Source organism: Patagioenas fasciata, chromosome 5, assembly GCF_037038585.1.
Source record: "Patagioenas fasciata isolate bPatFas1 chromosome 5, bPatFas1.hap1, whole genome shotgun sequence".
Taxonomy (NCBI): Eukaryota; Metazoa; Chordata; class Aves; order Columbiformes; family Columbidae; genus Patagioenas; species Patagioenas fasciata.
Window position 1 is genome coordinate 35023573 of NC_092524.1, and position 27101 is coordinate 35050673.

At 39.1% G+C, this 27101-nt stretch overlaps 1 protein-coding gene across 13 annotated transcripts in view; it reads right to left on the bottom strand.

Moving 5' to 3' along the window:
- Positions 1-25642, bottom strand: part of RAD51B (RAD51 paralog B) — a 400284-nt gene extending 374642 nt beyond the window's left edge. For 11 of the 13 annotated variants that reach the window (XR_011739357.1, XR_011739359.1, XR_011739354.1 and 8 more), the window contains exons 1-7: positions 25240-25509; positions 23710-23803; positions 22800-22913; positions 20423-20539; positions 13090-13226; positions 8418-8537; positions 7418-7601 (exon numbers count right to left, since the gene is read on the bottom strand). Coding sequence is in view for 7 of the 13 variants with exons in the window: in XM_065838639.2 (XP_065694711.1) it covers positions 7418-7601; positions 8418-8537; positions 13090-13226; positions 20423-20539; positions 22800-22913; positions 23710-23793 (756 nt within the window). In the remaining 6 variants the exon portion in view is untranslated. Of the gene's footprint in view, positions 1-7417; positions 7602-8417; positions 8538-13089; positions 13227-20422; positions 20540-22799; positions 22914-23709; positions 23804-25239; positions 25510-25549 lie in introns of those variants that run through there. The other 2 variants (XM_065838638.2, XM_071809295.1) reach the window with 2 other exon arrangements.
- Positions 25643-27101: the final 1459 nt, after the last annotated feature.

The window sequence follows — 27101 nt, forward strand, 5'->3', positions numbered from 1 at the left end:
CATTGCTCTACCATTTCTCATTGCTTTTCCTCAGCAGTATTAAACATGTTATCAGCACAGACAGTCCAAAAGGAACACTGTGTTGGGCCATAAACTGCAGAAACGTATATTCTCCAGACACACATAAAAAAAGTACACAGATGGCAGCAATACTGAAGATGGTTATAATTACATTTTAAGCAGTCATTTTAAACTAAAACAAAGTTGTGCCTTCTGAGAATAATTTTTAACAGCCACATGAGAAGACAGAAACCTCTAACTTTGCCACTGTAATGACACTTAGCAGTTCAATTAACTGCCTTTTATTAAAATGATTTTTTGCTCAGTACTGTGGAGTGAACGGATGACTGAAACAGAAACAATCTGCCAACAAAAAAATGGGTTTATTAAGCTTTAGCAATGGCAACAAAAGAACTCTGGTCTCTAAGTCACCTTTATCCATTTTTTTTTTTCCTAATTAAACAACAATACAAATAAAATTCATTCCAAACCACGCTTTACAAACAGCAGCATGAAATTCTGGCACTTTTTTTAAGTAGGTTATTGTAAGAAAACAAAGGGTAACACTATAATACTCAATTTAAAAAAAAAAAAGCTATAGACTTAGTTCTGGACATGAAAATACTGCTGAGTATAACATAGGAGCAAATCTTAACATAAAATGTTTTGTTTATTTCACAAACTATGTGTTACTTAAACTGATGAAGCACATTGAACAAGGTTAGGTATTCCTCTTTGCACCAAAAGAGAATATGTTTGAAACCAAAAGTTCTGATATAGCTAGCACAAACATCACTTTCTAATGCTGCTCGGTTCACCATTTAATGAGGACATGAACACCAACTTGAATTTTGGTGTGGGGGAGTGAAACATCTTGAAGAAAACAAGAATTGTTCTTTACTAAAAGAAATTCAGTTTTGGAAGTAATTTTCCTGATTTAAGAAACAAATTAACTACTGATTCCATGGCTTAAAACAAAGTTAGGGCTATTCACTGTTTCTTTAATTAATACAGAACAATAAGAGTCAGCAAATTCTGCAATATATACATTATTCTAAATATTTATGTCTCTGTGGATAATGTTCACAATAGGATCAGCATAAGGCACCACTATCTTTTCATCCTATCGAGTTAACAGAAGGACAACTCAGTTTCTCCAAGAAGTTGGTGAATTATCTTAATAAAATTCTGCAGGTTCAGAAGTCTTCTAAGCAGACAGTCACAAACTGTTTTAACCTTCCTGCTGCTCCCTAGAGAAATATACAGGCTTCATGAAAAAAAAAAAAGCACCAAAGCTGCACATATGACAGTTAAAAGGAAGGAGGGAGGGAGAGAGAGAGAAACAAAGTAAGAGCAGCCCCACACTGACAGGAGAATTACTTTATTAGGTAAAGCTCAACCTTTTGCAGAAAGCTGAGGGCCAGGAGTTCAGCATGATGAGGCAGAAATATAAAGGTCCTTCTATTAGCAGTTGGGAAGGGTATTAAAGTTCGCATACATACACAAACACAAAATATGCTTGAAACTTGAGTGACAAGTCACTTCACATAAATACCAGCAGCCCAACAGAAAAGGACCCATGCTTTCCACTGAATTCTCACCACTAGGAACTGTTTGAACCACATCTGGCCTAAATATGGCTAGTAAAAGTCTGGTAATTCAGTTCCAAAATGTTTTCTTCTGATAAAGTTAGCTCCTCATTAAAGAAACACATGTTTCGATGTGGTATAACATTTATTACTCTTTTTAGAAAACTTAAAAATTGAACCAATTCTCTAAGTTTGGAAGTAGTGACAAGATTTTCTTATTCTAGGTTTAAACTACTTGCAAAGAAAATTCAATTACTGTTTCTGTAACACTCATATTAATAATACTGAGTTTGCATCTCAGCAGCTTACTTTTCAGATACAGAAAAATTCACCTGGAAGTCTAATGTATTCCCATGGTTTTGGAAAAGTCAACATACACTGTTGCTACATACTGTCCCAACAAATCAACTATCCTTTTTTTTCTTCTAAACTTTCTATATATTTATTACCAATTGAAAGGGTACTGGCATTTAAACACCTTTTCTTCAGAAAGCTTCCATTTTGGAATTTGTTTAGCACTCCATAAACTAATATTTTCAAATATCAGAACAGCAATAGCAAAGGTGCAGAAGAACTAACAAACAAGCATGTACATGGAAACAGAATAAAACTGAACCGAGGACCAGGCCAAATGGAAATACTTGCTTATAGAGAACATTAACAGTTTGGATATTCTCTCTTTGCCAACAGAAGCATTTCAATCACAAGACACTTTACTGCAGAAAGTTGAGATTATACTATTAAACACACTTAACCAAAGACACCAGAAAAGGGAGTACAGATGTCAAGTAATTTGCACATTTAAATTGGTTTTGAGAAGAAAAAGCTTATACAAGCTAAAAACAAATATATGTTTAGCTAAACATTTGGCTTTCCAAAGCAATGAAAATCTCGGGTGTAAAGTTTACAGAGTAGAATGCATGAAGTGAGTGTGAAATAGTGAAATGAAAAATATTAGTGTGAAAATAAACTTGACTAAGACAGCTTTAATTGCTGTCATTATCAATACTGATAAAGTGAACTTTTAGTTTTTAAATAGAGCATGTGGCATCTAAAGGAGAAAAATATTACCTGTGGAAATTATAGGCTTCTTGACTACTGTTAACTTACTTAGCATAGCAAATAAAAGCATTGGAGAACAGTTACATAAGGTTTGCCTTTCATTTGCACTATAAATCACAAGTGACAGAAGAAAGTCTCTCCTCCTAAGCTATTTCATATTCTCAGAAAGAACAATTAAAAAAAAAATTATATATATATATATATATATACTATTATACATTTGCTGGTAGTAATGATAACCACAAATCTAAGAACACAACCTAGACAAAAACGCAAAGGAGAGCCAGTGCTGTAATTTGGTTCGCTTTAGGGATTTACAAAGCAAGTTTCATCTTCAGTCTTGATTTGACATTTAAAAGAACGCTTAAAGCATTTTGGTTTTGCAACTGCCACTTTCATAGTGCTTTTCTGTGGAGATGTCTAGTCAGCTTCACACATTTTCTCAGCTACTAACAACTAGAAGATCAGGTTCCACAAATGACAATTTTAATAAGTTAAACAGTTAGATCTCAAGAACAATTCTAGTCATATTGGATTTTAGTTTTAGCTCTTCACTGAAATGGAGACATCATTTCTCTTTCAACCAGCATGAACACTAAACTGCTTTTCCTCAATACCACTTACTAATAAAAAGTAGTTTCCTATGAATATGGAAGAAGAGAAGAAAGAAAATCCACAGTGTATTTAGTTTTCTAGTCTTTTTAAAAAGGCTACAGATGTCAGGAAACCAGACAGGAAACACGTAGCACTGATTACTCCTGCTTAACTATGTAACGTGGCGGACAGCATCAACACACATTGTAACAGAAAACATTCCAATCCAAATGATCTCCAGTTCAGCGTGCTCTGAAACACAGTAATGTAAATGTTCCATATAGCTTTACATATCCACTACATTTCAAAAATAAAGGGCGCTTTGTTTGATTTACAGTCAAACTGTCCTTCTCAGTTTCTATCAGTCACTTTTGATCTGACTGGCTAGTTTCAACCAATCCTGACCCAAAAGAAAAAAAAAAAGAAAAAGTAGGTTTTGGTCTGGGCTGTGTGCAGGGAAGGTGAAATGGGGACCCTGCTGCATAGTGGGAGTTCAGTAAAAGATATGAATGGCACTTTTGCACATCAAACTCAATACCCTGACACCTTACAAAGTAAGCACCTTACATCTTAACAATTAAGAGTGCTCTCCCCTTCTCCCAGTTATTTTCAAGGCTGTTCTCTGAAACTGATTTTTCACCATCCTTCCTAGACTGTTAACACCAGATGTACTGCTTCAGTAACAGTTACAGCTAAATAGATAATACACAACCTCCTTATTTCCAATTCTCTCGTTCAACTACTCAAAGCTTTTCACTGGGTCTTTTAGCCACAGCCAAAACGACTGTCTTGAAGTTCAGTCCCTGACTCCAAACCTTTTTCAGAGTCTCAGACTGAGTCCCCCTAGTTGCTGCCCAACTCAGTATTTAGTTGTACTGATTCTGCCACAAAATAAGTATTACATATTGGCTCATGTGTCCAAAATATTAGAGATCTAAATCACTTTGCAACCTTACTAATGTTCTTTTAGTTTCAAATTTATATTTATCATTTTCTAAGTAAAAATATCTGAAATAATTCCAGCACAGTTATTTACAACAAGAACCTTGGATACTCTGTAACCTCAGCAGCAGAGATTAATGCAATGTATACAACAGCAGACTTGTCCTTAGTAGGCACCAACACCTGTAGATCTCACTCTGATGTTGGATTTGGCATGTCACTCATACACAGCCTTGCCTGGCAACCTGTTTTTGTAAGAACCAAATCTCTACTCAAGGCCCTCTCAGAATTCTTAACTAATAGAAGTTACTACAGTTTATTCTGTAACATTCTGGTCTACCTTGACTTCAGTAAAGCGTTTGACACAGTCTCCCACAGCATCCTTACAGACAAACTGAGGGAGTGCGGTCTGGGCGAGCGGGTAGTGAGGTGGACTGCGAACTGGCTGAAGGAAAGAAGCCAGACAGTCATGGTCAATGGGGCAGAGTCCAGTTGGAGGCCTGTATCTAGTGCAGTGCCTCAAGGGTCAGTACTGGGGCCAGTATTATTCAATATATTCACCAATTATTTGGATGAGGGACTAGAGTGTACTATCAGCAAGTTTGCTGATGACACCAAGCTGGGAGGAGTGGCTGACACGCCAGAAGGCTGTGCTGCCATCCAGCGAGACCTAGACAGGCTGGAGAGTTGGGCGGGGAAAAATTTAACGAAATATAACAAGTATAGAGTATTGCATCTGGGCAGAAACACCCCCAGCTTCCAGTATAAGCTGGGGAATGACCTATTAGAGAGCAATGTAGGGGAAAGGGACCTGGGGGTCCTGGTGGACAGCAGGATGACCATGAGCCAGCACTGTGCCCTTGTGGCCAAGAAGGCCAAGGGCATCCTGGGGTGTATTAGAAGGGGGGTGGTTAGTAGATCGAGAGAGGTCCTCCTCCCCCTCTACTCTGCCCTGGTGAGACCACACCTGGAATATTGTGTCCAGTTCTGGGCCCCTCAATTCAAGAAGGACAGGGAACTGCTGGAGAGAGTCCAGCGCAGGGCAACAAAGATGATTAAGGGAGTGGAGCATCTCCCTAATGAGAAAAGGCTGAGGGAGTTGGGGCTCTTTAGCTTGGAGAAGAAGAGACTGAGGGATGACCTTATTAATGTTTACAAATACATAAAGGGTGAGTGTCACGAGGATGAAGCCAGGCTCCTCTCAGTGACAACAACCTGTAGGACAAGGAGTAATAGGTTCAAACTAGAATACAAGAGGTTCCACTTCAATTTGAGAAGAAACTTTTTCTCAGTGAGGGTATCAGAACACTGGAACAGGCTGCCTGCAGGGTTGTGGAGTCTCCTTCCCTGGAAACATTCAAAACCCGCCTGGACACATTCCTGTCTAGTGTCATCTAAGTGTTTCTGCTCCCCAAGAGGATTGGACTAGATGATCTTTTGAGGTCCCTTCCAATTCCTAATATACTGTGATTCTGTGAAAAAGTTAACAAATCTTTAAAATACTCCAGAACAAACCCACAAGCAATGTGTGTTATAGATGACAATAAATGAAAATACAGTTAGATTTCCATAGAATAAATTGATAAACCTAATAAATAGGTGAATAAATCGATAAACCTAATCAAAAATATACAAGTTTTCAGTCTCTGTATTTACATGTAATTACATGGACCTTTATAAATATTTTATTTGAAAGGTAAGATATTGTATGGATCAATTAAGAAAAAACAGACCTGTGACCAGAGCTCAAGTTCTTGCCCAAAATCCCAGAACTCCTTACCGAAGTGTATCACAACGGTATCACAAATGCCTCAGAGCAAACACATCAGCTTTAATATAATGGAAGCCTTTAAATGTTTGATCTTTATTTTCCTCCTACATAGGATGAATTAGGATGGCAGGATGCATTAGGATGACAATCTTAGGCTATTTCATGTTGTCCAACTCTAAGACTTTTGTGAATATCAACACTGTCTTTTTGACTGTAAAAGAGGGCAGCAACCTCAACTATCAGAGGCTCCAATCCAGCTCAGCTTCACCATTTTAATTAAGGTGGAGGTAGGAACATGAGGTGTCCTGAAGGAGAATAGAGAAATAGAGAAAAATAGTATCTTCCCACAAAAATTCTCTCCTTTTCCAAAGGACTGCATAATATTTTCCCAAAATATTAGAGTGTATACACAAATAATCCTTTCCTGGCTTTTTAAAGCACTATAAACATTATTGGGAGCATTAACTCGGACACTGTCTTTGGTACCTCAGCTTTAAAGGCACCTATGTAGGGTTTAATCTTTTCTATCAGAAGTCTTTAGAAATTACATGGCAGAAGGAAATCCATTCATCTAAAAATAAGCCATATCCATTGCTGGTATGATAGTTGTTGTGACCTCAGGAGCAGCAGAGAGAAAAGGCCTCACCAGTCTCACTCAAGTTCCTGCTACAGTTTCTCTCTTACACTGGAGTGGCAAACAGGTTACCCATGCTAGGAAATACTTCTAGAAGCTGAGTCTCAATGACATCTTTCAAGTTGATATGATCCTCCATGGATCATATAATGGAGGAACACAGACACGCTTACACAGCTTACATCTTCTAAAGCACTTTTCAATCAGTTCCACCAAGTCCCTGCACTAAGTGTCTGTGTCTTCCTTTGTATTTTATGGGCAAGTCCACAGACAAGGATTTGCTGAGCTGCTACCTTCATTTCTGCATTAATTAGCGTACATTATCAGTCACAAAAGCAATTTACGCTGCTCCAGAGCATAAGGCTTTTTGAGATTTTACAAATTTAAGTAGAAGGGAGAGTGGCAGAAAGATCTTCATCTAGTTAGTTAGGAGTTCACACTAGTTAGAGTAGGCATTGCATTAGAAGGGAACCATCAGGGTAAGCAATATTTAATAGCAGAAAACCAAAATATAAGATTTAAAAACAAACAAACAAATAAACCAACCCACAACAAAAAACAAAGCACTGAAACACAGCTGGAGAATCTTGTTGACCCTTATTTGAAGTCCTAAATTAAAAAAAAAAAAAAAAACACACCACACAACAAAACCACCAAGAAGAACAATTACTGTTCCCCCATTTCTCAAGTATTTTCCAACTTGTATAATACCTGCTTGAAGATTCCTTCTTTTTCTGGTTTTCTTCTTCCTGCCATTTTCATTCTCCTCAGATTTTATTACTTGATACGGTCAGGCAAAAACCTAAGAAAGGAGGAAGAACTTACTGGTATTGAGAACTCCTCTGCCAAATACTTCAACATTGATGCTCCTCTAGCCAAAAAGTTACTCCTCTCAGCCAGGTTGCCTTGCAGTTTTGTGTCAAACTCCTTTCTGACAACTGAAGCAACAGAGTCAATTATTATGAGTTTAACTTTCTTTGAAATAATTTCTTCTTCCAATGACATAATCCTAAAAAACAAAAAAAAGTCATTGATAACATTATTTACACAGTAAACCCATTTTATAATCCTGAAATTATTTAAAAGGTTTACTTTAATAAGCTGAAAGCCAGCCCCTCTTTTTCCCCCTCACACGCCACCTCCACTAAATCTGCATGTATTGAAGAGATCTGGAAACAAATCTGAGGCTCCAGTGGGCCATGTAAGCCAAGGCAGGACCTCTCCCAAAAGAGAGGTGTGAAAGAACCTCTGGTTAGCAATACTATGCTGTACAAGCCTTGAATGGCAGACAGTAAGTTAACTGGGCATTGAAACTCTGCCTTTTTGCTCACAGTAGCAGCATCCCATTGCCAACACAAGAATTCTTGCTGTCTATGCAGAAGGTCAAATCCATCTCTGTGCACAGCCAAGGACAGTACACCAAACCTAATCCACTGACAATATGGTCTTAGCTCTTCTCTGATAAAGCTGCACCAGAAGAAGAAATTATTCTTAGAATAATTCTCCCACTAATGTAAAACACAGAAGATAATGCTAAAATATAATTTAACTCACATGAACACTCTCCTTTAAAGGCTTACAGGGTTCAGATCATACAGAAATTGTCTATCAGAAATTAGAAGACATGAACTGGATCAGTCACATGCTATGAAATTAGAAGAACAATGTCAGACTTTCTGTAGCAATTTTTTCCTGTTGGACAGCATACTGTTATCAATATGAAAAGGCCTCAAATAAATAAGTTACTCTACATAAAACTTTGATATAAACCAAATATTGTTATAGACAATCTGGTCCAAATGGTCTCTTTTTTTGAAAAGGATACCTTTTCAGCACACTGCCACAGGTCAGGTCCCGATACACGTGAACGCTACAGGTCATGCAGAAGAGCTTTTCATCTGAGTCAAAATAGGTAGGGAGTCTGTTTCCTGCTATCTCAATCAACCTATCAAAAAAAACCAGAAGGCATAACACTGCAAAAGGAATAATGTGGGATAATAAGGCATCGAGTATTCACAAAGCAAAGAAAGCAAACCTCTAAATGATAAGCAGACACCACGTATTACTGGAAAGTTGTTTAAATGAGAAGCATACTTTAGCAGCCAGAGTGAAACACTGGAAGTCAGAACAGTTATGTTCTCTCCCCAGTGGTACATGAGGGAAAGTCATCATGTGACTGTACACAAAGAAACAGCACATCTCCCGTGGAAGGAAACTGCAAAGTCTGCAGTTACTGGATGCAAAGTTCTCTGAGTTTCGTACAAGAGGTTCCACTCAATGGCCAAGCATTTTCATTTTTTAATTATTATATCTCAATATTCTTTTCATTTAAACAAACATACTCTCCAACTGAAACCATCTCCCCTTCCACCTTTATCTTGCAGTGAAATCAAAAAGTGGACCTTGTGTCACCACAGCAATTTAACAAGATGGTAACAAACAGAAGATCCATTACAAGATCCAGATAATGTGAAGGCAGGACTGCAAAACTAGGGCCCAGTTTGACTGCAAGTACTCACATAAGCAGTCCATGTATGCAAAGTATGCCTGCCAAAGTGAAAATCTTCTCACAATCTCTCCTTAAAAACAAGAACAGGGTCATTTGGACAGGAGACTTTTTCACTGAAACCATTTCCGTTGTGCCAGTTACTACTTTCTAAAAAGGGCTTATAGAATCCTAAGAAAAGATACTTTTTAGATTATAGAAAAAAAAAAATCAGCATTGTGTCACAAAGTGGCTGAGGCTCCAGCTGCCAGGGAGGTACCACTGAGCATCCATCCATTCAGATAGCACAGGTACAGCTGCCATGACTTGATATAATGAAACGACTAAACAGTTTAAGTGGCTGCTTCACTGACAGAACCGAATGTGGGATTCCATGGGTTCTCCATTACCTTATTAGCAAATTCACGACCCTTCAAAACTTTGAATTACAATTGTAAAGCATACCACTGTTTATTATCAGAGTAGACTAAAGAAGCATATCAGATCACTGGTGATAACAACAAAAGACAACAGAGGAAGTTGGGTATTTGTTGTGAAAATACTTCTATATTCAAACTATGCTTTGAAAAAACCTCTTGCACAGATATAAAACTAAACAATTTAGTGGTGAGAGGCTTACATTTTCAGTTAAATGATATTTTAGACAAAATCATTGAGGACACTAAACAGCGTACATTTTAGAAATGCCGACTGCCTGTAAACTCTTCAGAAGTCAGTGGAAAAGAGTTCCACCCCTCTGAACACAAGGCAATTTTATCTAGGTCCTTAAATAAAAGATCCAATAATTTAACTTAGAAATGCATACTTATATGAGCACTGTAATTTTATTCTGTAATGAAGATTTTATTTTTTAATGAAAGAAAATATGTTATTGTTTGTATTTCGAGCAGATATATCCCACTGCCTATAGCTTGAGAAGAGTGTCATCTAGTGGGTGATACCTGTCAGCACAACTTACTGGTTATCTTGATACTTTTTATTTAGCCCCCTTTCATTAAAACCCAAAATATTGAAGCTATTCTAGAAAAAATCTTTTAAATCCCTTGTATTTGCTTTAAAAATAGAAACACTAAGCTTGAACATTAATATACCTATCCTGAGTAAGCAATTACAAAATTGCCTGATTCTCAGTCATTAGATGAATTACTTCTCACATCTAAACTTGTCCTGCAGAACTTCCAGGGACAAAATCTTGACTTTTCATTTGCACAATTAATCATGCAGAACATCTGAGCAACAGTGATCTATCATTCAACAGTTTGCATGAAATGAAACTTCAGTATGCTTCCTAACGGACATGCGTATCACAAAGAAAACCATTACACAGACTGACTTAAATGACACATCAAAATCTTGCTGAGATGGTGATACTATTCACAGAGCTCCATGGAGGTTCAAAGTTCTTTAAGATCTAAATCCCACTTGTCATAATGAGAACAAAAACTGCACAGAACATGTTCTCTGCAACCAGGGCAAAAGCCCATGGAGTACAAAACTCCCTGTTTGTTCTCAGCTTGCGTTCACAGAAATTTGTATCTAGTGTTTTTCACAAGCAATAAGAATGGCTAGAGAGAAAAGCAAACCAAACAATTTTCAGACTTTCTGAATAAGCCTGGAATGTTTTCAGTTAATAGCTGACTAGAGTGGTATTGAATTGCTACAAACCTGATGACAACAATTTTGATTTCCAGACTTAATAGGGTCATTCCATCCGCCTGTCCTAGTGTCTGTGTTCTCACAAAGCTGAATGATGGACACCACCTGCACTGTTACAGCTTTCGCTTACACAAGAGAAAAGTACATAAATCACAAAACACAATGGCATATCTTAAAAGACCTGCTTCAATTCCCATCACTCTTCTCAGCATTGCTATTAGATTGAACTCAACCGTGATGTTAGAGAATAAGTAATAAGACTATGGGAGTTTGTGTAAGGAAAAAGCTCCCTGGCCCTGAAGTAAGACCTGCCAAGTAGAATGACAAAAGAGAAGTGCCTTTCAGCAAAAGAAATAAAATTAGCCAGCTTTATGCAGTATCTTTCTAATATAGAAGCAGCAGGGCATTACAGCCAGTACAACAGCTACAATTTAGCAACTCTCAGCCCTGAAATTCAGCATAGATACACTCTTCTCAGGTTTTCTGTAAACACTTGCGAGTTTTAAAATAGTGCCAGATAATGTCTCCATTAACCCCTCTAAACTAAGTTGCTACTAAAAGAATATCTGCCCTCTTATCTGTTGTGCTTAGAACAACAACAGAAGGCAAAAAAACCCTATCACACACAGAATCTCTTCTACATGCCATTTTTATTAATAAAACAGAATTACAGAATCATAAGAAAATTCAGCTTAGAAAGAGAACTCAGGAGATCTCCAGCCCAACATCCTGTTCAAAGCAGTACCAGCTACGAAGTCAGAAGTTATCTGAGGCTTTATCTAGCTGTATCTTGTAAGACTCCAAGGATGGATGCGGCACAACCTCTCTGGGCAACCATTTCCAATTCCTGACCATCCTTATGGTGAAGAAGCTTCTCCACATGTCAGCACAGAAATGTATTTCTATGTTAGCCTGCCATCACCCTGCCACATACCACTGTGCCATCTTCTTGATGGCCTCCTCACTGGCCATCTCATCCTTCATAATAATGTTATTTTTACCATGTTTCTTTTCTACATCCCACTCTATTTGCAGGAGTTTCATTTTCACGTTCACTTATTTTCCTTTTTTTAGCATTCACCGCTAAGCCACAAGTCTTAACTCACCCATTAAGTCCTACCCTTTTTTTACTGTCTACATTTCAGGGACCTGAAATAAAAATTAAGTATGTAAGAAGTGAGCAACATATGTTGCAGAGCCATTGCTTGAAGTTGTTTGTTTTTTTAATATATTACACTTACACTTTACAGTAATTCAGACTTTTGTGAAATTAACTTGACAAAAACAGTGTTAGAAGCCCCACCTTCTCACCCACAATAACTTGAAATGATAAAAAAATGCAAATACATTTGCTTTGATACTCCAGATTCAGACCATAGGTATAACTACTAGGTAATCTGAAATATATAAATTATTTCAATGAACCCTTTTCTGCCTATTTTTCTACACAAACAAGGATGAGACTACTGTACTTCTTGTCATACCCCAGATCCTTGATAACTTTCAAACTCACTAATTCCAAACAACAGTGACAAAGGAAAAGACATCTCAAAAACATCAAATCCTTGTGGTTAAAAAAAAAAAGTTGGTAGCTAAGTAAATTAGAGCTATCTTTAAGGAAATACTGGAGGATTATATCAGCAGTTAATCAGTCAGTTAACATGGGAAGAGTGGTAATCAACACATGCATCCCTCTGTGACTCTCAAGCAGACACCACAGACAATGCCTCCTGCCCATTCAGCAGTCAGAAGACATCACAAGCACATAACTGAGCAGTTTAGATTGCACGAGAAAAGCAGAAGATACTAGAGGAACCAGAGATGTTACAGAAGTGTGGGAATATCATACTGCACAGCCACTCAGGATATAGGAGAGATGGGAGGTTCTTGCAGAGGAAATTGGAAGTGCAGAAGGGCAGGGTACCCCATTCAGCAGAAATAGGACAGAAATCTGAGGGAAAACTTGCTGCGTCTGTCCCACTGTTCACAGAAAAATCTTTGCACCCTTAAAACCTTCCTACTAACTCAACAAACTAAACTGCAAAGAAAGATTTCAGGTGCAGGACTGTTAAGACCACTTATAAATTTGGAACACTACATCCACATCGTCATACCACAGCTGGAATCTGCAACATCATACAAATTACAAAGGTAAGCAAACCATTCTAATTTAATCATCTATGGAACAACTGCATATATCAGATGAATGCTTAGTAACTACCCTAGGTAGTTACTTTAATAAATGCCTAATTATTGCTCAGAAAATAATCGAAAGCTACAAGGTAAAAGGTGCTAAATAAGTTTCAAGTGTGTATTTCAGAATTTTGCATCTTACCTTTCAGCACTGAAGGCAGACTCTGTGTCAATGTATATAACAGCCCCATTTAGTCCTCCCATGCTTACAGGCAGTGTAGCCAGAACACTCATCATAATACAAAACTGAGTTTTGCCACAACCTGGTGGGCTAGTTATCTGGAAGAAAAAAGATCAGTAACATAAACAAGAGATGTCACATTCATTTCACTCTAATTCTACTTTTAACTAAGACCCATCAGCCAGAACTCCTCAAATTCTGCTCTTCCAGCTATGAAAGGAGGACACAGCCACAAAAAGACAGAATGCAGCCCACAAAGAGCAACTTACAGTTACTCTTGGATCTGTGCCTTGCAGTCAAACTTATGCACTAAAGAATAAACAGCTCTTCTTCATACATAGCTTTATGCTTGTACTTTATTTCTTTGGTATCTTTTATTACCTCTCATATTTGAGGCCCCCTGTTTCCCCCCTTATGTTACAGATCTTCCCTAGAGCCACCACTAGTTCTCTTCCATCTCCTTCTCTGTGCTACCTTCTAAAATGGAGCCAAATTAGAAAATTCAGAGTTGACATTCAGGTGACATCAATGACCTTTAGAGCTGAAAACAAAGTCCAGAGCTAATGAGTTCACAGATGAAAATGACTGCTTAGGAATCATCATTCCTTGGGTCACAACCAGGTCTCCCTTGGAAATCACAAGGATAATCGCTTATATCCTATAAAGACTGAATGTTCAATATGAACCATATATACACATATACAGAAGACAGATTTCATCTGTCCCAGAGACTATATTCTGTTATGCAGCATGTGTTTTGTCATTTGCATTAACTCCCTATTACCATATATCAACATGGACACCATTTAATGATCCAGAGCAGCTTGCCAACATTAAGCTCTCACCTGTGCTTACAGAAAGCCTACTGTGGTTAAGCAGTACTCAGAAAAATCACACTCAGTTTGTGTGAAATGGTTCCAGCATGATTTTGTTCCAAGAGAAAAAACACAGGGATCAAAAGAATACATTGTTTCATGATCTGAGAGCAAGATTCTCTACTAGAGATGGCAGTATGCTGTTCTTTATCCACTGCAGATCTTGTAGAGATTGTAAATGAATGCTGGGCTCTGTGTTCATATAATCATATGTTCATTACTACCACAGTGGGTCTTTAAATACAGTATCACATTGTCACTGCTTCTGGGAAGGGAGATCATGACACCTTAAATACTAAGAGGGCTGAAAATCAGCACATACGAATTTTAAGTGACTTTAGGCACTAAAACCAGAGAGTGATGGGTTCATTCTGATGCTAGTAGGGACTAAATAATAATGCAAGAAACAAGTAAGCCCCTCCAGGGAAGTTAAACTGCAAAATGAAGCACACCTCCTGAAAACACCTAGTACTCTCAAAACAAAGGCTTAGATACAGAGCCGCTGGTTTAAATTAAAAAAAGAAACCTTATAATAGATAGACAGTCAAAATCAAAATTATTTTTGAGCCTAAATGCAAAACAGTTTGTTTTTAAGTACGAACACCCTTTTACCACAAGATACTACAGTATTGCTATGGTTCCATTTTAAAAAGTAGTAACATCACTTAAATAACAGAAAATCTACACTGAAGGACTGCATTAGCTACAATTACACATTAGCTACTGTTAAAGGGATTTCAACCAACTGTTAAACACTCATGTCTTTAAACAAGGCCTGAAAACCAAGCCATATCAGTCGATCTACTTGAAGCTTTAATGCAAGAGAAGCATTAGATGATTTTTCTTTAGAAGCACATACTGCATTTAGTGAATTATAGATGAGGAATCAGTCATATTTATGCAATTATCTGTCCTCCATCCAGTGTACTTAAATTACAAAATATCATATCAACAAGAGCTGTCACATTTCAATAAGAACCCGAAGTATGCAAACGTAAAAAATGCAGAGGCAATACGCATTCCTTAGACTGTGATAGCCAAGGAATTTCATCAGCTTTTGCTGAAATGAAGACTTCACAGAATGTTAGGGATTGGAAGGGACCTCAAAAGATCATCTAGTCCAAGCCCCTGCCGGAGCAGGAACACCTAGATGAGGTTACGCAGGAAGGCGTCCAGGCAGGTCTTGAATGCCTCCAGAGTAGGAGACTCCACAACCTCTCTGGGCAGCCTGTTCCAGTGTTCTGACACCCTCACTGAGAAGAAGTTTCTTCTCAAATTTAAGTGGAACCTTTTGTGTTCCAGTTTGTATCCCTTGTCCTATCCTTGGTTGTCACCGAGAAGAGCCTGGCTCCATCCTCGTGACACTCACCCTTTACATATCTGTAAACATTAATGAGGTCTCCTCAGTCTCCTCTTCTCCAAGCTAAAGAGCCCCAGCTCCCTCAGCCTTTCCTCATAAGGGAGATGCTCCACTCCCTTAATCATCTTTGTTGCCCTGCGCTGGACTCTCTCCAGCAGTTCCCTGTCCTTCTTGAACTGAGGGGCCCAGAACTGGACACAATATTCCAGATGTGAAACAAATGAGGGGAGAGCATCAATCCAGTTGTTAAATTAAAATGTTTGGACAACTGTGAGGAGACCTCAAAAACGTTTGTAGTTTCAGCCTTGCCTGGGAGGTGCATTGGAATCAACTTTTATTTCAGTAGCTGATGCAGAAGCTAATTCAGCAGAGATGCAGTAAAAATGTCTGAGGATACAAGCATCGTATCAGTGAAAGACAGGGAATCTTGCAGGATTTCTATTCCAAAGACAACAATACTTCATCTTTTATTAGCATAACTTTAAAGGGTATTAAAATGGGATTGTAAATAATCCACAGTGAAGAATTTTAAAGAACTACCACATTTTAGTGCAGTTACCATTGGTTCAACAAGTGCTTTGAACAATACAGTATTAGTTTAAAAAAAAATCCTCCGATATAATTTAAATCAAATGTCTGCAAAAAGTTTGCTTTCTTTTACTCTAAATTTGCTCTGAAAAAAAAAATCAAGTCCACACAGATAGAAATGTGAGGACCATAACAGTTTTTAATTTATCTCTGCCTAATAAAATATACTTTTATTTTTCAATAAGCTATATATCATTTTCTACGGCATATCTGTAGGGTTTGGACGAAATCACAAGGAGCTAATTCTTCTTCAGCTACCAGGGAATTAAACTCTTCAATATTCACAAAGTCACTACTATAATTTTTCCTTAGAGGAGCTGGCCAAAAGCTCTGACATCTGACCACAAAACTTCAGCTATGATTTAATTTCCAACTTAAATCCTTATAGTGGTTTGGGAAAAAATGGTCCGAGACAGTGTAACACAAATCAAATCCCTCTGGCACTCAAAAAGCAAGCAGCTTTGGCTGTAGAAGATACCACCACAAGTCTAAACGCTGTGGCTCATGTCCTCAAATTCCAAGTTTCCAACCACCCCCACTGCTGGTTAAAGTAACAGGAAGACAACGATTTAGCTGCACCAGTCAGGAAGTAAATGCTGCACACTTCTCTCAGAATATCCGCCTAATAACAAAAAGACTAAAGGGCAATACGCTGGTCAGCTATGCTCCAGTAAGTTGCAAAAGAGCAAATTAAAATTATTAAGTTCCAAAATCACTTGAATCCAAAAAGAACATGACTTGAAAGTGTTTGCAAGTTGCAGTACAGCATCAAAGCAGCAGCAGACACTTGATGGCTTTATACTAAAACTTCATCTAACAATCATGCTGAAGAACACTTGCAGTGCTGCCAACCTTTGAAACTACTTCAGATGTCATGACTTTCGCAAAAATGCTTTCAAAAAATCTCCAGAAACAAGCTTTAAATGAGAAACTCAGTTTCCACATCGTTAATTATTCTCTGCCTTTACCTTTGCTGAGAAACCCCTAATACATGCTCTAATTGCTTTCCACATTTAGTACCTAAAAGAAAATAAAAAGCAACGTGCCTTTTTTTTTTTTTTTAATAGACACCTCTTATCTCTTAAATTGGTCATCTAATTTCTGGAGTCTACCTAGTTCTGTCTATAATATTTCTAATTAACTGGTTATTATGCAACAGTATTGTCAATCTGGCATGAGGGTGCAACGAAGACCAAGCTACTGGTGGAAGGATGTGGTGCTTGCAGTTCTGGTCTCATCCTCTAGACGACTCATACAGATTCAACATCTCAGTCACTTAGCGAGGTCACCTACAGAACACAACTGCATTAGGCAGGTCCCCGTATTTTCAACCAAAATATGTTAAAATATAAAAAGCTTAACACTTAAGTGTTGGGATTCTTTCAGAAGAAAACTTAAAGTGCAACACCTTTCCTGGCACAGCACTTTTCATTTACAATCAGATAAAAGTTCAGCTTATCTTTGAATATATTTTCCCCAACTACCTTTAAATACATTGATACATATGGGGTATCACCTTTCTTAAAATAGAGTTTAGCAAGTTTCCCAGATTTTCTCATATCTAAAGAGAAAAATGTTTTAAGGGAACACTTTAAAAAAAACAAAAAACAAAAAACAAAAAAAAAAAAAAAACCCACACACAAAAAAAAAAAAAAAAACCACAAAAAACACCCAACAATCAGTGTTGTGACCATCAACCAAGCTGAGAGGTATTACAGAGTACATAGCTCCGGAAAATTAAGCATTTGCATTATTTTATACCATCTCAGGAAAATGATAGTTGACAACCATGTTTTCAGACCAATTCCTTGCAGAATTTCCTTTCAAATTAAAAAAAAAAAAAAAAAAAAAAAAGGCGCACACACACAAAAAAAACCCAACACACACATCAATTCAGAAGTCAAAGGTTAGCTAAACTCTAACAGAACGCCCAGCACGTCAACCACTGCTCTTCCCCAATCTCACTCTGGAACAAGGCCAAGAACATAGCAATCGGCAAGCTGAATGTCTGTCAGTGCTCCACAGCCATTCTACCTGGTCTTCAGGCAAGAACACGTCAGATGGACTGCACTGATAGCTGAATGATAGCTATGCTAGGATTAAGAAAAAAAGGCAAATATTAACAACATTGTTATCAGCAGTTTTGTAAATAACCTGTGTGGCTCTTCCGACCCAAAAGGATCACATCCACTTGTTTTTTTTAATTAGGAATAAAATGTTCCAGGATTCCTTAATGCAAACTTTTACACTCTGGCCATCTTTTACCCAAAATTGCCAAGCCATGGGAAAGCAGGCAAAGTAGACTGGGTTACCTGGGTTGACCTATACAAAAGCGACATCCTTATTCTGACCACCACTCATGAGCCAGTCACAGGCTCAAGGCCAAGTCAGCGTATCGCAGAAGACACATCTCCATCCTACTTCTTCCTTCTATCTGTGCAGCAGTGCCTCCACATTTCAACCAAAGAGGCACAATTCAGAAGTCTGAGCAACATAAGCATGTGAACAGCCATTCTCATCTCCACCAAGGAGAAGTCAGTGGACCAGACGGAAATCCCTTAAAGCCAGATCCTAGCCACAAGTAAGCATCATTTCTTTTCAAACACAGGCTGCACTATTTCATCACTTGACTGAATAAACAACAATTCAAAAGAAAAGGAGTCAAACTACACCTAGTGCAGCCACTGCTTTGGTGATAAAAATATTTTCAGGAAACAAATATTCATCTCCTGCTGAAGGTACTATCCTCAACAGCAGTATAGTTACAATCTCATGACACCACATATCCCTCTGCTACAAGAACAGCTCTTCTTCAGTGAAACTGAAATTACCTAGTCTTTTCTCCCAGAATTTAAAGACTAGCAGTATTCATCTTAAGAGTAAGGTCTTCTGATCTAATTTTCTTACAGTAAATTGATAGTAAAGCTAGGCTTAAATATGAAGAATATAATAATTCTGACAGACCAATGAAAGTTCATGGATGCATTCTTCAACATATTTATGAAGACCTGAATGCTGTATATTCCTGTATATCATATAGGAAACAAAATACTCAGAATATTTAAAAAGTAATAGCCCCTCATTACATAATTTTACTAGAGCAGAAGCTGTTACAATCTAAACTCCGTGCTGCTTAAATTCTAATGTGTTTTAAGTCACTATTGAAATAAGTTATTTATTTATTATTTCTATCCAAGATCAAAACCAATCTAGTTTGATTATAGGATGTGCAAAAATGTATCTTCCTCATAGTAAGATTTTTATAACTACTCACTTATATTCCTCTACTGCGGCAGCTTGCCACAGCAGACAAAGAAAAGCACTTGGTAAAGACCATTAAAGTGTTCAAGGAAAAAAATTATTTAAACCTGTCTAAATTCAGAGCACAAAGCACACAAGACATATTTTTCTAATAATTTCAAGTGCACAGGTGACTTCAGAACTTAACTTTAAGAATGCAAGTACAGCCACATTTAATAAAAACTCTATCTCTGGATTCTCTCTCTACCAGGGCCTACAACAGATGGATAGGGGAATAACAGAAGAACAGGGCACACATATATCGATACTCTCTCTATTATATACATTCCTCCATCTCCACTTATAGCTCAGCAAATTTCTAAGCCAGAGATTGCATCCTTGCATTTTTATAATACCCAATGACTCCTATAAGCATCTACATAATTCCTGTCTTTTCAGATTATACAAACTATGTACATTATTATCAATTTCTGTGAGGTCAGAGAGAAATCCAAGCACCAGAAGATGAAGTGCTCCCTTGTTCTTAAAAGAAAATTCCATGCAAAAAAGTAGCATTGCATACAAAGGCCAGAGAGCAACAGATCTATAGCAATATATATACACATATATATGAAATTTGTAGCCTTGCCATGTATGCGCATATAGTACAGGCCTTAATTACAGTGTCTTTTCTAAAAAGAATGCATTATAAATGTTTCGCATAAGTTAGTTACATTTTTACATAAAAGCTCTACAAAGTCATTGTCATGCCCATATGTTTCGCCCTTTTGTCCTATTTGCTTATTGAACCTTCATGAAAAGTGACTTAGTAAAGTCAGAGGGAGTCAGAATTAAAAGGACAGACTCCTGATTCAGCACCTTGTGCTCTGACCACGAAACCACACTGCAGCTTTCTCACTGTAAAATCCAGTCAACAAATCTCACAGATTTCCTGGGAAAATTTTCACTTTTTTGAAGAAAAATAGAGTCACCAAATTTTTTCATTCCTTCATTTTCTTATTTACTTGACAGGCTGGGTGGAAAGGAAAAAAGAAAAAACAAAAACAAGGTGCAGCCTCTAACAACTAAAACCAAAAGCACTAATCCAAATTTTTTTGCATAGTTTGTGTTTAAATCACCTAACACAAGACAGTCTGATCTATGTGTGACTTTTGACTTCAAGTTGTGATCTGTCACTGTGGCAAAAATATGGTAACAATAAACAACTTACCTCTGTGAGGGATCCACAGGGCACTCCACCACGCAAGACTTTATCCAAACTATGTAGCGTGGTGGATAAAAAGGCTGAAGAGGGACTGACAGACTTCTTTAGTTTCATTTCATAAGCCTAGAATAGTAATGGGCGGGGGGGGGGGGGGGGCGCAGGGAGAAGGGGAAGAAGAAAAATATAAGGGGAAAAAACCCACACAAATCAGAAAACACCTTTTATTTTAAATGGAAATAGCAAATTGCTCACGTTTACTTTCATCAACATAGAATGTCTTAACACTTGCCAATAAGCAAACTATTCCTATCTTCAGATATAGTCCCCTGCTAGCCCTTCATGCTTCCCTTGCATTTATATCTCATTTATAGGCCACAGAGAAAATTAAAGTTTGTTGTATCACCCTCACCACAATGTTACATTACAATAAGTTTTTTATAATGATGTGTCAAAGGTTTTCTCTGCTCCTATTCAACAAGGTTTGCTGTAACTCATAAAACTTCAGCTTTTAAATATGTGTGTGGTTAGTGACCAATGCAGGACATGCACATGAAACCTAAAATCAAAAAGTCCCTGGGTTAACATTTGTTACCAATTAGAAACTGCCTGGCTTCAAGGAAAGGTTTGCTAAACATTCTTAAGTCTTCAAACAAGTCTGGACTGATCCAGTAGCCATTGATCGTTTTCCACTTTCATGAGGAAGACTAGTCAAGAAGATGAGAAAGAGATAAGTATAGAAGTGAAAAGAGTTGAATTCCTAGTTCCTCCACTGACAGCAGGAAGTGGCCCAAGATCAGAAATCTAGTTCATAAGAATTCTCCTCATTTGAGGAATTAATTTACGTCAGATAATGGTAATGCTGATCTTGAAACATCAGAAGGTGATGTTTTCAAAAGAAACAAGTCTTGCTTGCATCTTGCTAAAACTGAGACATGCCTCAACCACTGAGCATCCTGAACACCAGCAGTCTGATTTTAAAAGGAACAGTCCAAAATCTAAAGGTTGTTGCTCTAGTCACCCCTTAGCTAACTTCCTGTCTGATGAGCTAAGTAGGCTTCACTCTGTACTTCATACTGTGAGCCAAGTTTTCCAGAAATTAGAGTTCTACTGTATATCTTGGCATAATCTCAAGTTTTGCTAGCAGCGCTTCTAATGTTATATCTGGATAATATTTTTCCCTGATAAGTCCTATTATCTTTAAAAAAAAAAAAAAAAAAAAAAACACAAAGATATTATCAAATCTTCTTGCTACATCAATGAAGTTACATCAGTCACTCTGACCTGAAGTCCATTTGAAATCCTATGTTTGCAAAGATTCAGTCGACATTCCTTAAAAAGAGTCAACATCCTCTGTTTTGGGACATACAGCTCTGCATTGTATGCACTTACATAGCTGGTCATCTGTCAGCTGGCTCTGTATTAACAGTCCTTGACAACTGCTGTTTCTTATCTACCAAGCCTCTTGGTAAAGAAATCTGATTGAACAGTGATGTGTGGATGACAGGCAAAAGTAAATGCTAGAAGTCTACTTAAAACTTCCATCTGTCTTAAATATATTGATGATTATTAACAGTTATGGACAGAAAACTAGTAATTAGCTAGGTTTACAGGATAAGCTATATAAATTCTGCATATCGCTAACTTTAATACAGTATGTTTCTGAATTTAAAGTTTCACAGAGTTACTGCTACAATTACTATGCCAATTACACATAATAAATTTTGATGTGGCTTATTTTTCTCAGGAAAAAAGCAGGCTGCATTGAGACAGGTCAGAACTGTCCATGTCCTCTCTGTTCTAAAAAGACAACATTTTTGACATCTTTTCACCTGAATTCAAAAAACAACATGAAATCCAGCCACTGCATTGCAGCTAACATCTATTTCCTTCTTGTACTCTACCCAGTCAGGCCACCTCTAGCCTAAACCACACCACAGCTCATTTACATGTATGGAAAAAAATCCTCAAGAAGTTATTTTCAGGATCACTTCACTTTTATGCACCCATTTTATGTCTAAACCCAATATTTATACTGAAATTTTTATTCTTTGCTTGTATTAAATGATGTTGATTTTATTGTTTTTGACTTGCAGGCTCCAAACAAGAAGAAATTTTTATAGGCTGGATTGAAAGAGAGAATGCTGTATTTCTCTATTGCACTCAGAACTGATTCTGCAAGCCTGAACAATCTCTTGAGGCTATAATGCCTAATAAAAGTCACTGCATCAAACTAAAGTATCTCAGAGATGAAAAATTAAAAATAGAAGTATTATTTCATTGTGCCATCAATCATCACAAACCTCCCAGGAAAAAAGGTGAGTTGCACCGTTTAGCTTTTTCCCAGGTATTGTATTAAAAAGAGAATCAACACAAGCACACTTACTGTCTGCATTTTGGGAGCACAAGCTCGGCTGACTTTACAGAGAAGTTTCTGCACATCATAGTAGCTCTGTCCCGTCACCTTCATCAGCTCCAAGAGGGAAAGACATAAAAAGTCCTGAAAGATAATAGAACAGTTCAGAGAGCTCAACCTAGAAATCAAGACTGGGTACTAAACTGATGCAGTTAATACTCAACTAGTGCCACATCCCACAGGTTTACCAACTCTGCCATGTTACGCACTCTTTTGCTACACCTCTCATACTTTTCTCTGACACCAGTATATTAAAAGAAATGGTATTGATATTTTAAAGGACATGGACTCAAAGGACCAAGCATTCAAGAACTGTGTGATAATAAAGATAACACCTCCGTGTCCACAAAAGTCTCTGCCTACCTGAAACACATTCAAATTACATCATGTCTTCTAGATTGCCATCCCAGAGCTATATCTTGTATTTATCACACATACTACTGAAATATATAAGGCCTTCTTGGTTCTCTTTAGGTGAGCATTCATGAGAACAACTTCAAAATGTACTGCTGAATCAACCCATAACTGACAGTTTAATATCACAGCACGTTCACACACTAGATTATGTGCTATAAATGTATTTTTGTGAAGTGTTCACAAACAGATGTCTTACTCCACACAAGTAGTAGCTGAACACCCCTGCTAAAATGAAGCATCTCCAGGTTTTTTAGAAGGGAAGGTATATATAAGTTGTTTTAGTTAGGCATCCATTGTTTTAAAACTATGTTTTTTACAAGGCATCAGGCCAGATGAAGCCTGAAATGCCCCAATTTTACAGAAAGTAAAGCTCCCTGTAAATAAAACTGCAAAAAAAGTAAATAGTACAGGCATTAAAACACAATGCAGTCCCACAGAGGAACAAAATAAAACACACTTTCACCTGACAGGTAGTGATCTGATGGCGACTCAGCCTTTCACACAGCTCCTGAGACAATCTTGCTCTTCGCAGTTTCTTAGCAGCCATGCTCCCCAATCTACAAGGCAAAGAAAAAAATTTTTGAAAGATGCTTGGAATATGACTGTGCAGACAATTCCACTTGCTCACTGCTAAAGGAAAGAGTGTGCATGTGTGTATACATATCCATATATAAAAGCTAATGTGATATAGACTTCCTATTTAAGTCTACGCCACATTATATTACCACTCTGAAAGCAGTTATGTTGAATTATATCTCCTCATATTTGATCACATATGAACAATTTCTGGGTCATAAGAAAGCTGGAAATTACTCAGTGGTGAACAGAACGAGAAATCCTCATGCTATACTGCACTGGAAAGAAATAAGGTCTTTGGATGTCTAAGCATGAACAGTAATCACAATAAGTACTCAACCCTAGAACATTTACTGCTAGAACACAACACTCAGTCCTGGTAACCCACAATTCATGACAGATGTTAAAAGAACAGGAAGGACCTGGAGACACCAGGAAGACTGAAGGGCTGGAAACACACTCTACTATGAAAGACTCACAATGGTCAAACTAGTCAAACCCATCTCATAAAGTTCAGGGTAACAATTTATGAAACAAATACACTTCATAAAGAGTTCTTTAATTTAACCATCAGTGTGAAAAAAATCAGAGGCCAAAGCTAGGCACATGAAGATAAAAACTACAACATATTGCTTCGTTGTAAAAGTAAACAAAAATACCACTGGATCAAAGCAGCAACAATTGCGGTACATTCAGTCACTTAAGCAAATTGTTTTTAATGAGATTCCTGCTTAAAGAGTGCCTGATCATTTCAGATAAGCCTCAGGATTATTTTGCATAGCAGACAAGATTCCACTGCAACTATGAATCCTTGTCCCCTCAGCTATTTTCATTTGCCCCCTTTTTTTTGTGCGTCCTTCCATTCTACCGAACAAAACTCCACAGGACAGTATTCAGCTCAGTACAACCTAGAGCACGTGTGTTTTCCTGACCTACATGTGTTCGAGGACACAGCTGTTTCACACGTATTATTTAGGCAACATTCCTAGTATTTATTTAGCCAGAAGTTTAGGCAAAATAAAAAGGTTTTTAAATAATGTGAACTTGCTACAACTTTTGCAGATGAACAGGCCTCCACATCCTCACAAGATGGAAACTATTGCCCCCCGCCCCCCCAAAGCCTCTTCAGGCAGGAAAAAAATCAAGTGCTTGCAGAGCTTCATGTTTTCAGCTGTGTTAACAACCGCTTGTCACACGAAGCGCACACCCTGCCCGGGGCACAGCGGCGGGTTCGGGTTCGCACACACGTCCCACCCGCGGCAGCGGAACAAAGCCCGGGCGCACCCCCGGCACTGACCCCGTGCCTCAGGTGCCGGCCGCAGGTGCCGGCGGGACCGCGGCCGCGCCCCCTCTGTCGAGCCGGGCCGATGGGGAAGACACGCGTGAGGGGGCAAACACACGCGGTGTCGGCTCTTACATCGGGTGGCCCGGGTGCCCTTGGCCTTATCCCCTCATCCGCAAGGAGAACGGGAACTGATGACCCCGACACCCGCAGGCGGCTGCGGCGGCACGGGGGCGGCCCTCCCGCCGCCCCGCCACAGGTGACCGCCCCATCGCTCCGAGACCCGCAGCCCCGGCCCAGCCCGCCCTCGCTCGCTCCCGGCAGCTCCGCCGGCATCCGAAACCCCGCTCCCGCCGCAAACCAGCGGGCAGCAACCTCCTGCCGGGCCGGGCCGGACGGGACAGACCCGCCCGGGAGGGGGAGGGGAGAGAGAAGCCCCGCGCACCTCAGAAGTTTTTCAAAGGCTCCCCGCGGCGCGCGCGAAGAGGTGGGGCCGCGAGGCAAGGCTCGCGCGCACGATTGGTTCCGCTCCCACCAATCCTCCGCACCCGTGAAGGCTGGTGGCCCGCAGGGCATGCCGGGAGCAGTGGTTCCCGTGGGCGGGAAGGGGCAAGTGCGCGCGGCGGCCTGTGACGACGGCGGCGGGTGAGCCTGGGTCCTGCGGCCTAGTGAGGGATCTGTGGCCGCCGCTGCTGTGCCGCCTGGGGCAGCGCCTCTCCTGCGGCCCGTCCCTCAGAATAGAAGGAGCTTTGGGGGTCGGAGCGGTGTTCGGTCTTTATCCGCGCTCGTGAGCGTGTCCCCAAAGGTGGGAGCTGCCGGGCCAGGCTGGGAAGGGGGAGTCAATGTATTTGTAAATGTCTTTGCTCCAGGCGGGGAGACCTCGGATGCAGGCCTTCCCAAGGGTTGCCTCTCATTAGTGCTGCCATGCTTTACCTTAGAAATTCCCACCATCCTCTGTGCGCAAAGCACCTACAAAACATAGAAGCCGTTAGCAGGAAGACCTATCCATACATTCATTAATAAATAATATTGGAGTGCTCATTCTTGTGTGCAAATTCAGGCCTTACAAACATCTGGTCCGCTGTCAGATCTGGGAGAAACGTCTTCTGACTAAAGAAGCTGTTGCCCTGTAATGGAAATGTAACAGGGAGGCTCAGTTGTCAAACATGACTGACATGATTTCACTAGTGTTTGTAGGGTGAGTTTTCCAACTCACTCTAGCTTATACTAGAAAGTACTGAAGTTAGTATTTTATATATGTTGTCTGCATGATCTTTACAATTTTAGAAATTAAACTAACTGAAGAAAAAAAGGAGCAGTGTTACCTGGGATGTTGCCTGAAGGCCTTTGTGTTGGGAACTGCCTGGCAGGGGTTTTGTCTGCACTGAAAACTAAATACAACAGTGAGGGTGTAAAATACGGAACAGCCACGTTTCCAAACTAGCAAACAGGAGAAACATAGCAAGGAACTGACTGTCATAAAATGCCCAGCAACCATAAAAGGGCCAGTGGAATTAGTGCTCCATTCATACTGTGAAGGGAGTTTACATGCCCCAAGAAGTCCAGAGGATTTAAGAGGCTGGCCAGGGAGTAAGCAGCCTGTACAAAAGCAACCGGGAGCTTTAGCGAATAGCCAGCTGAACAGGGAGAGAAGAGATCAAATGGAGGGAGAGCTCCTCCTAGTGTAGCTGGCCTCTAAAAGTTGACCTGAAAAATGTAAGTTGCAATTGAGTAAAGCTGACTGAGGGAAGGAAAGGATGTCGGTTGCTGCGCTTTAGTTTCAGTGGAAACAGGAGAGCATGGCTGTAGCATAACTGTTACAGACTATTTCCTGCTTGGTACAGGAGTAGCAGGAGCCCTACTTTCCCTCCAGAGGTGCAGGAAAAGGTAACCTTGCCTTGATGACTTTTTTCCCTCCCACAAATGCAGCAGAGCTTCCTCATCACCTCCAGGCCAACAGACTTCCTTCCCATCTTCTGCACAAACAGAATACTTGT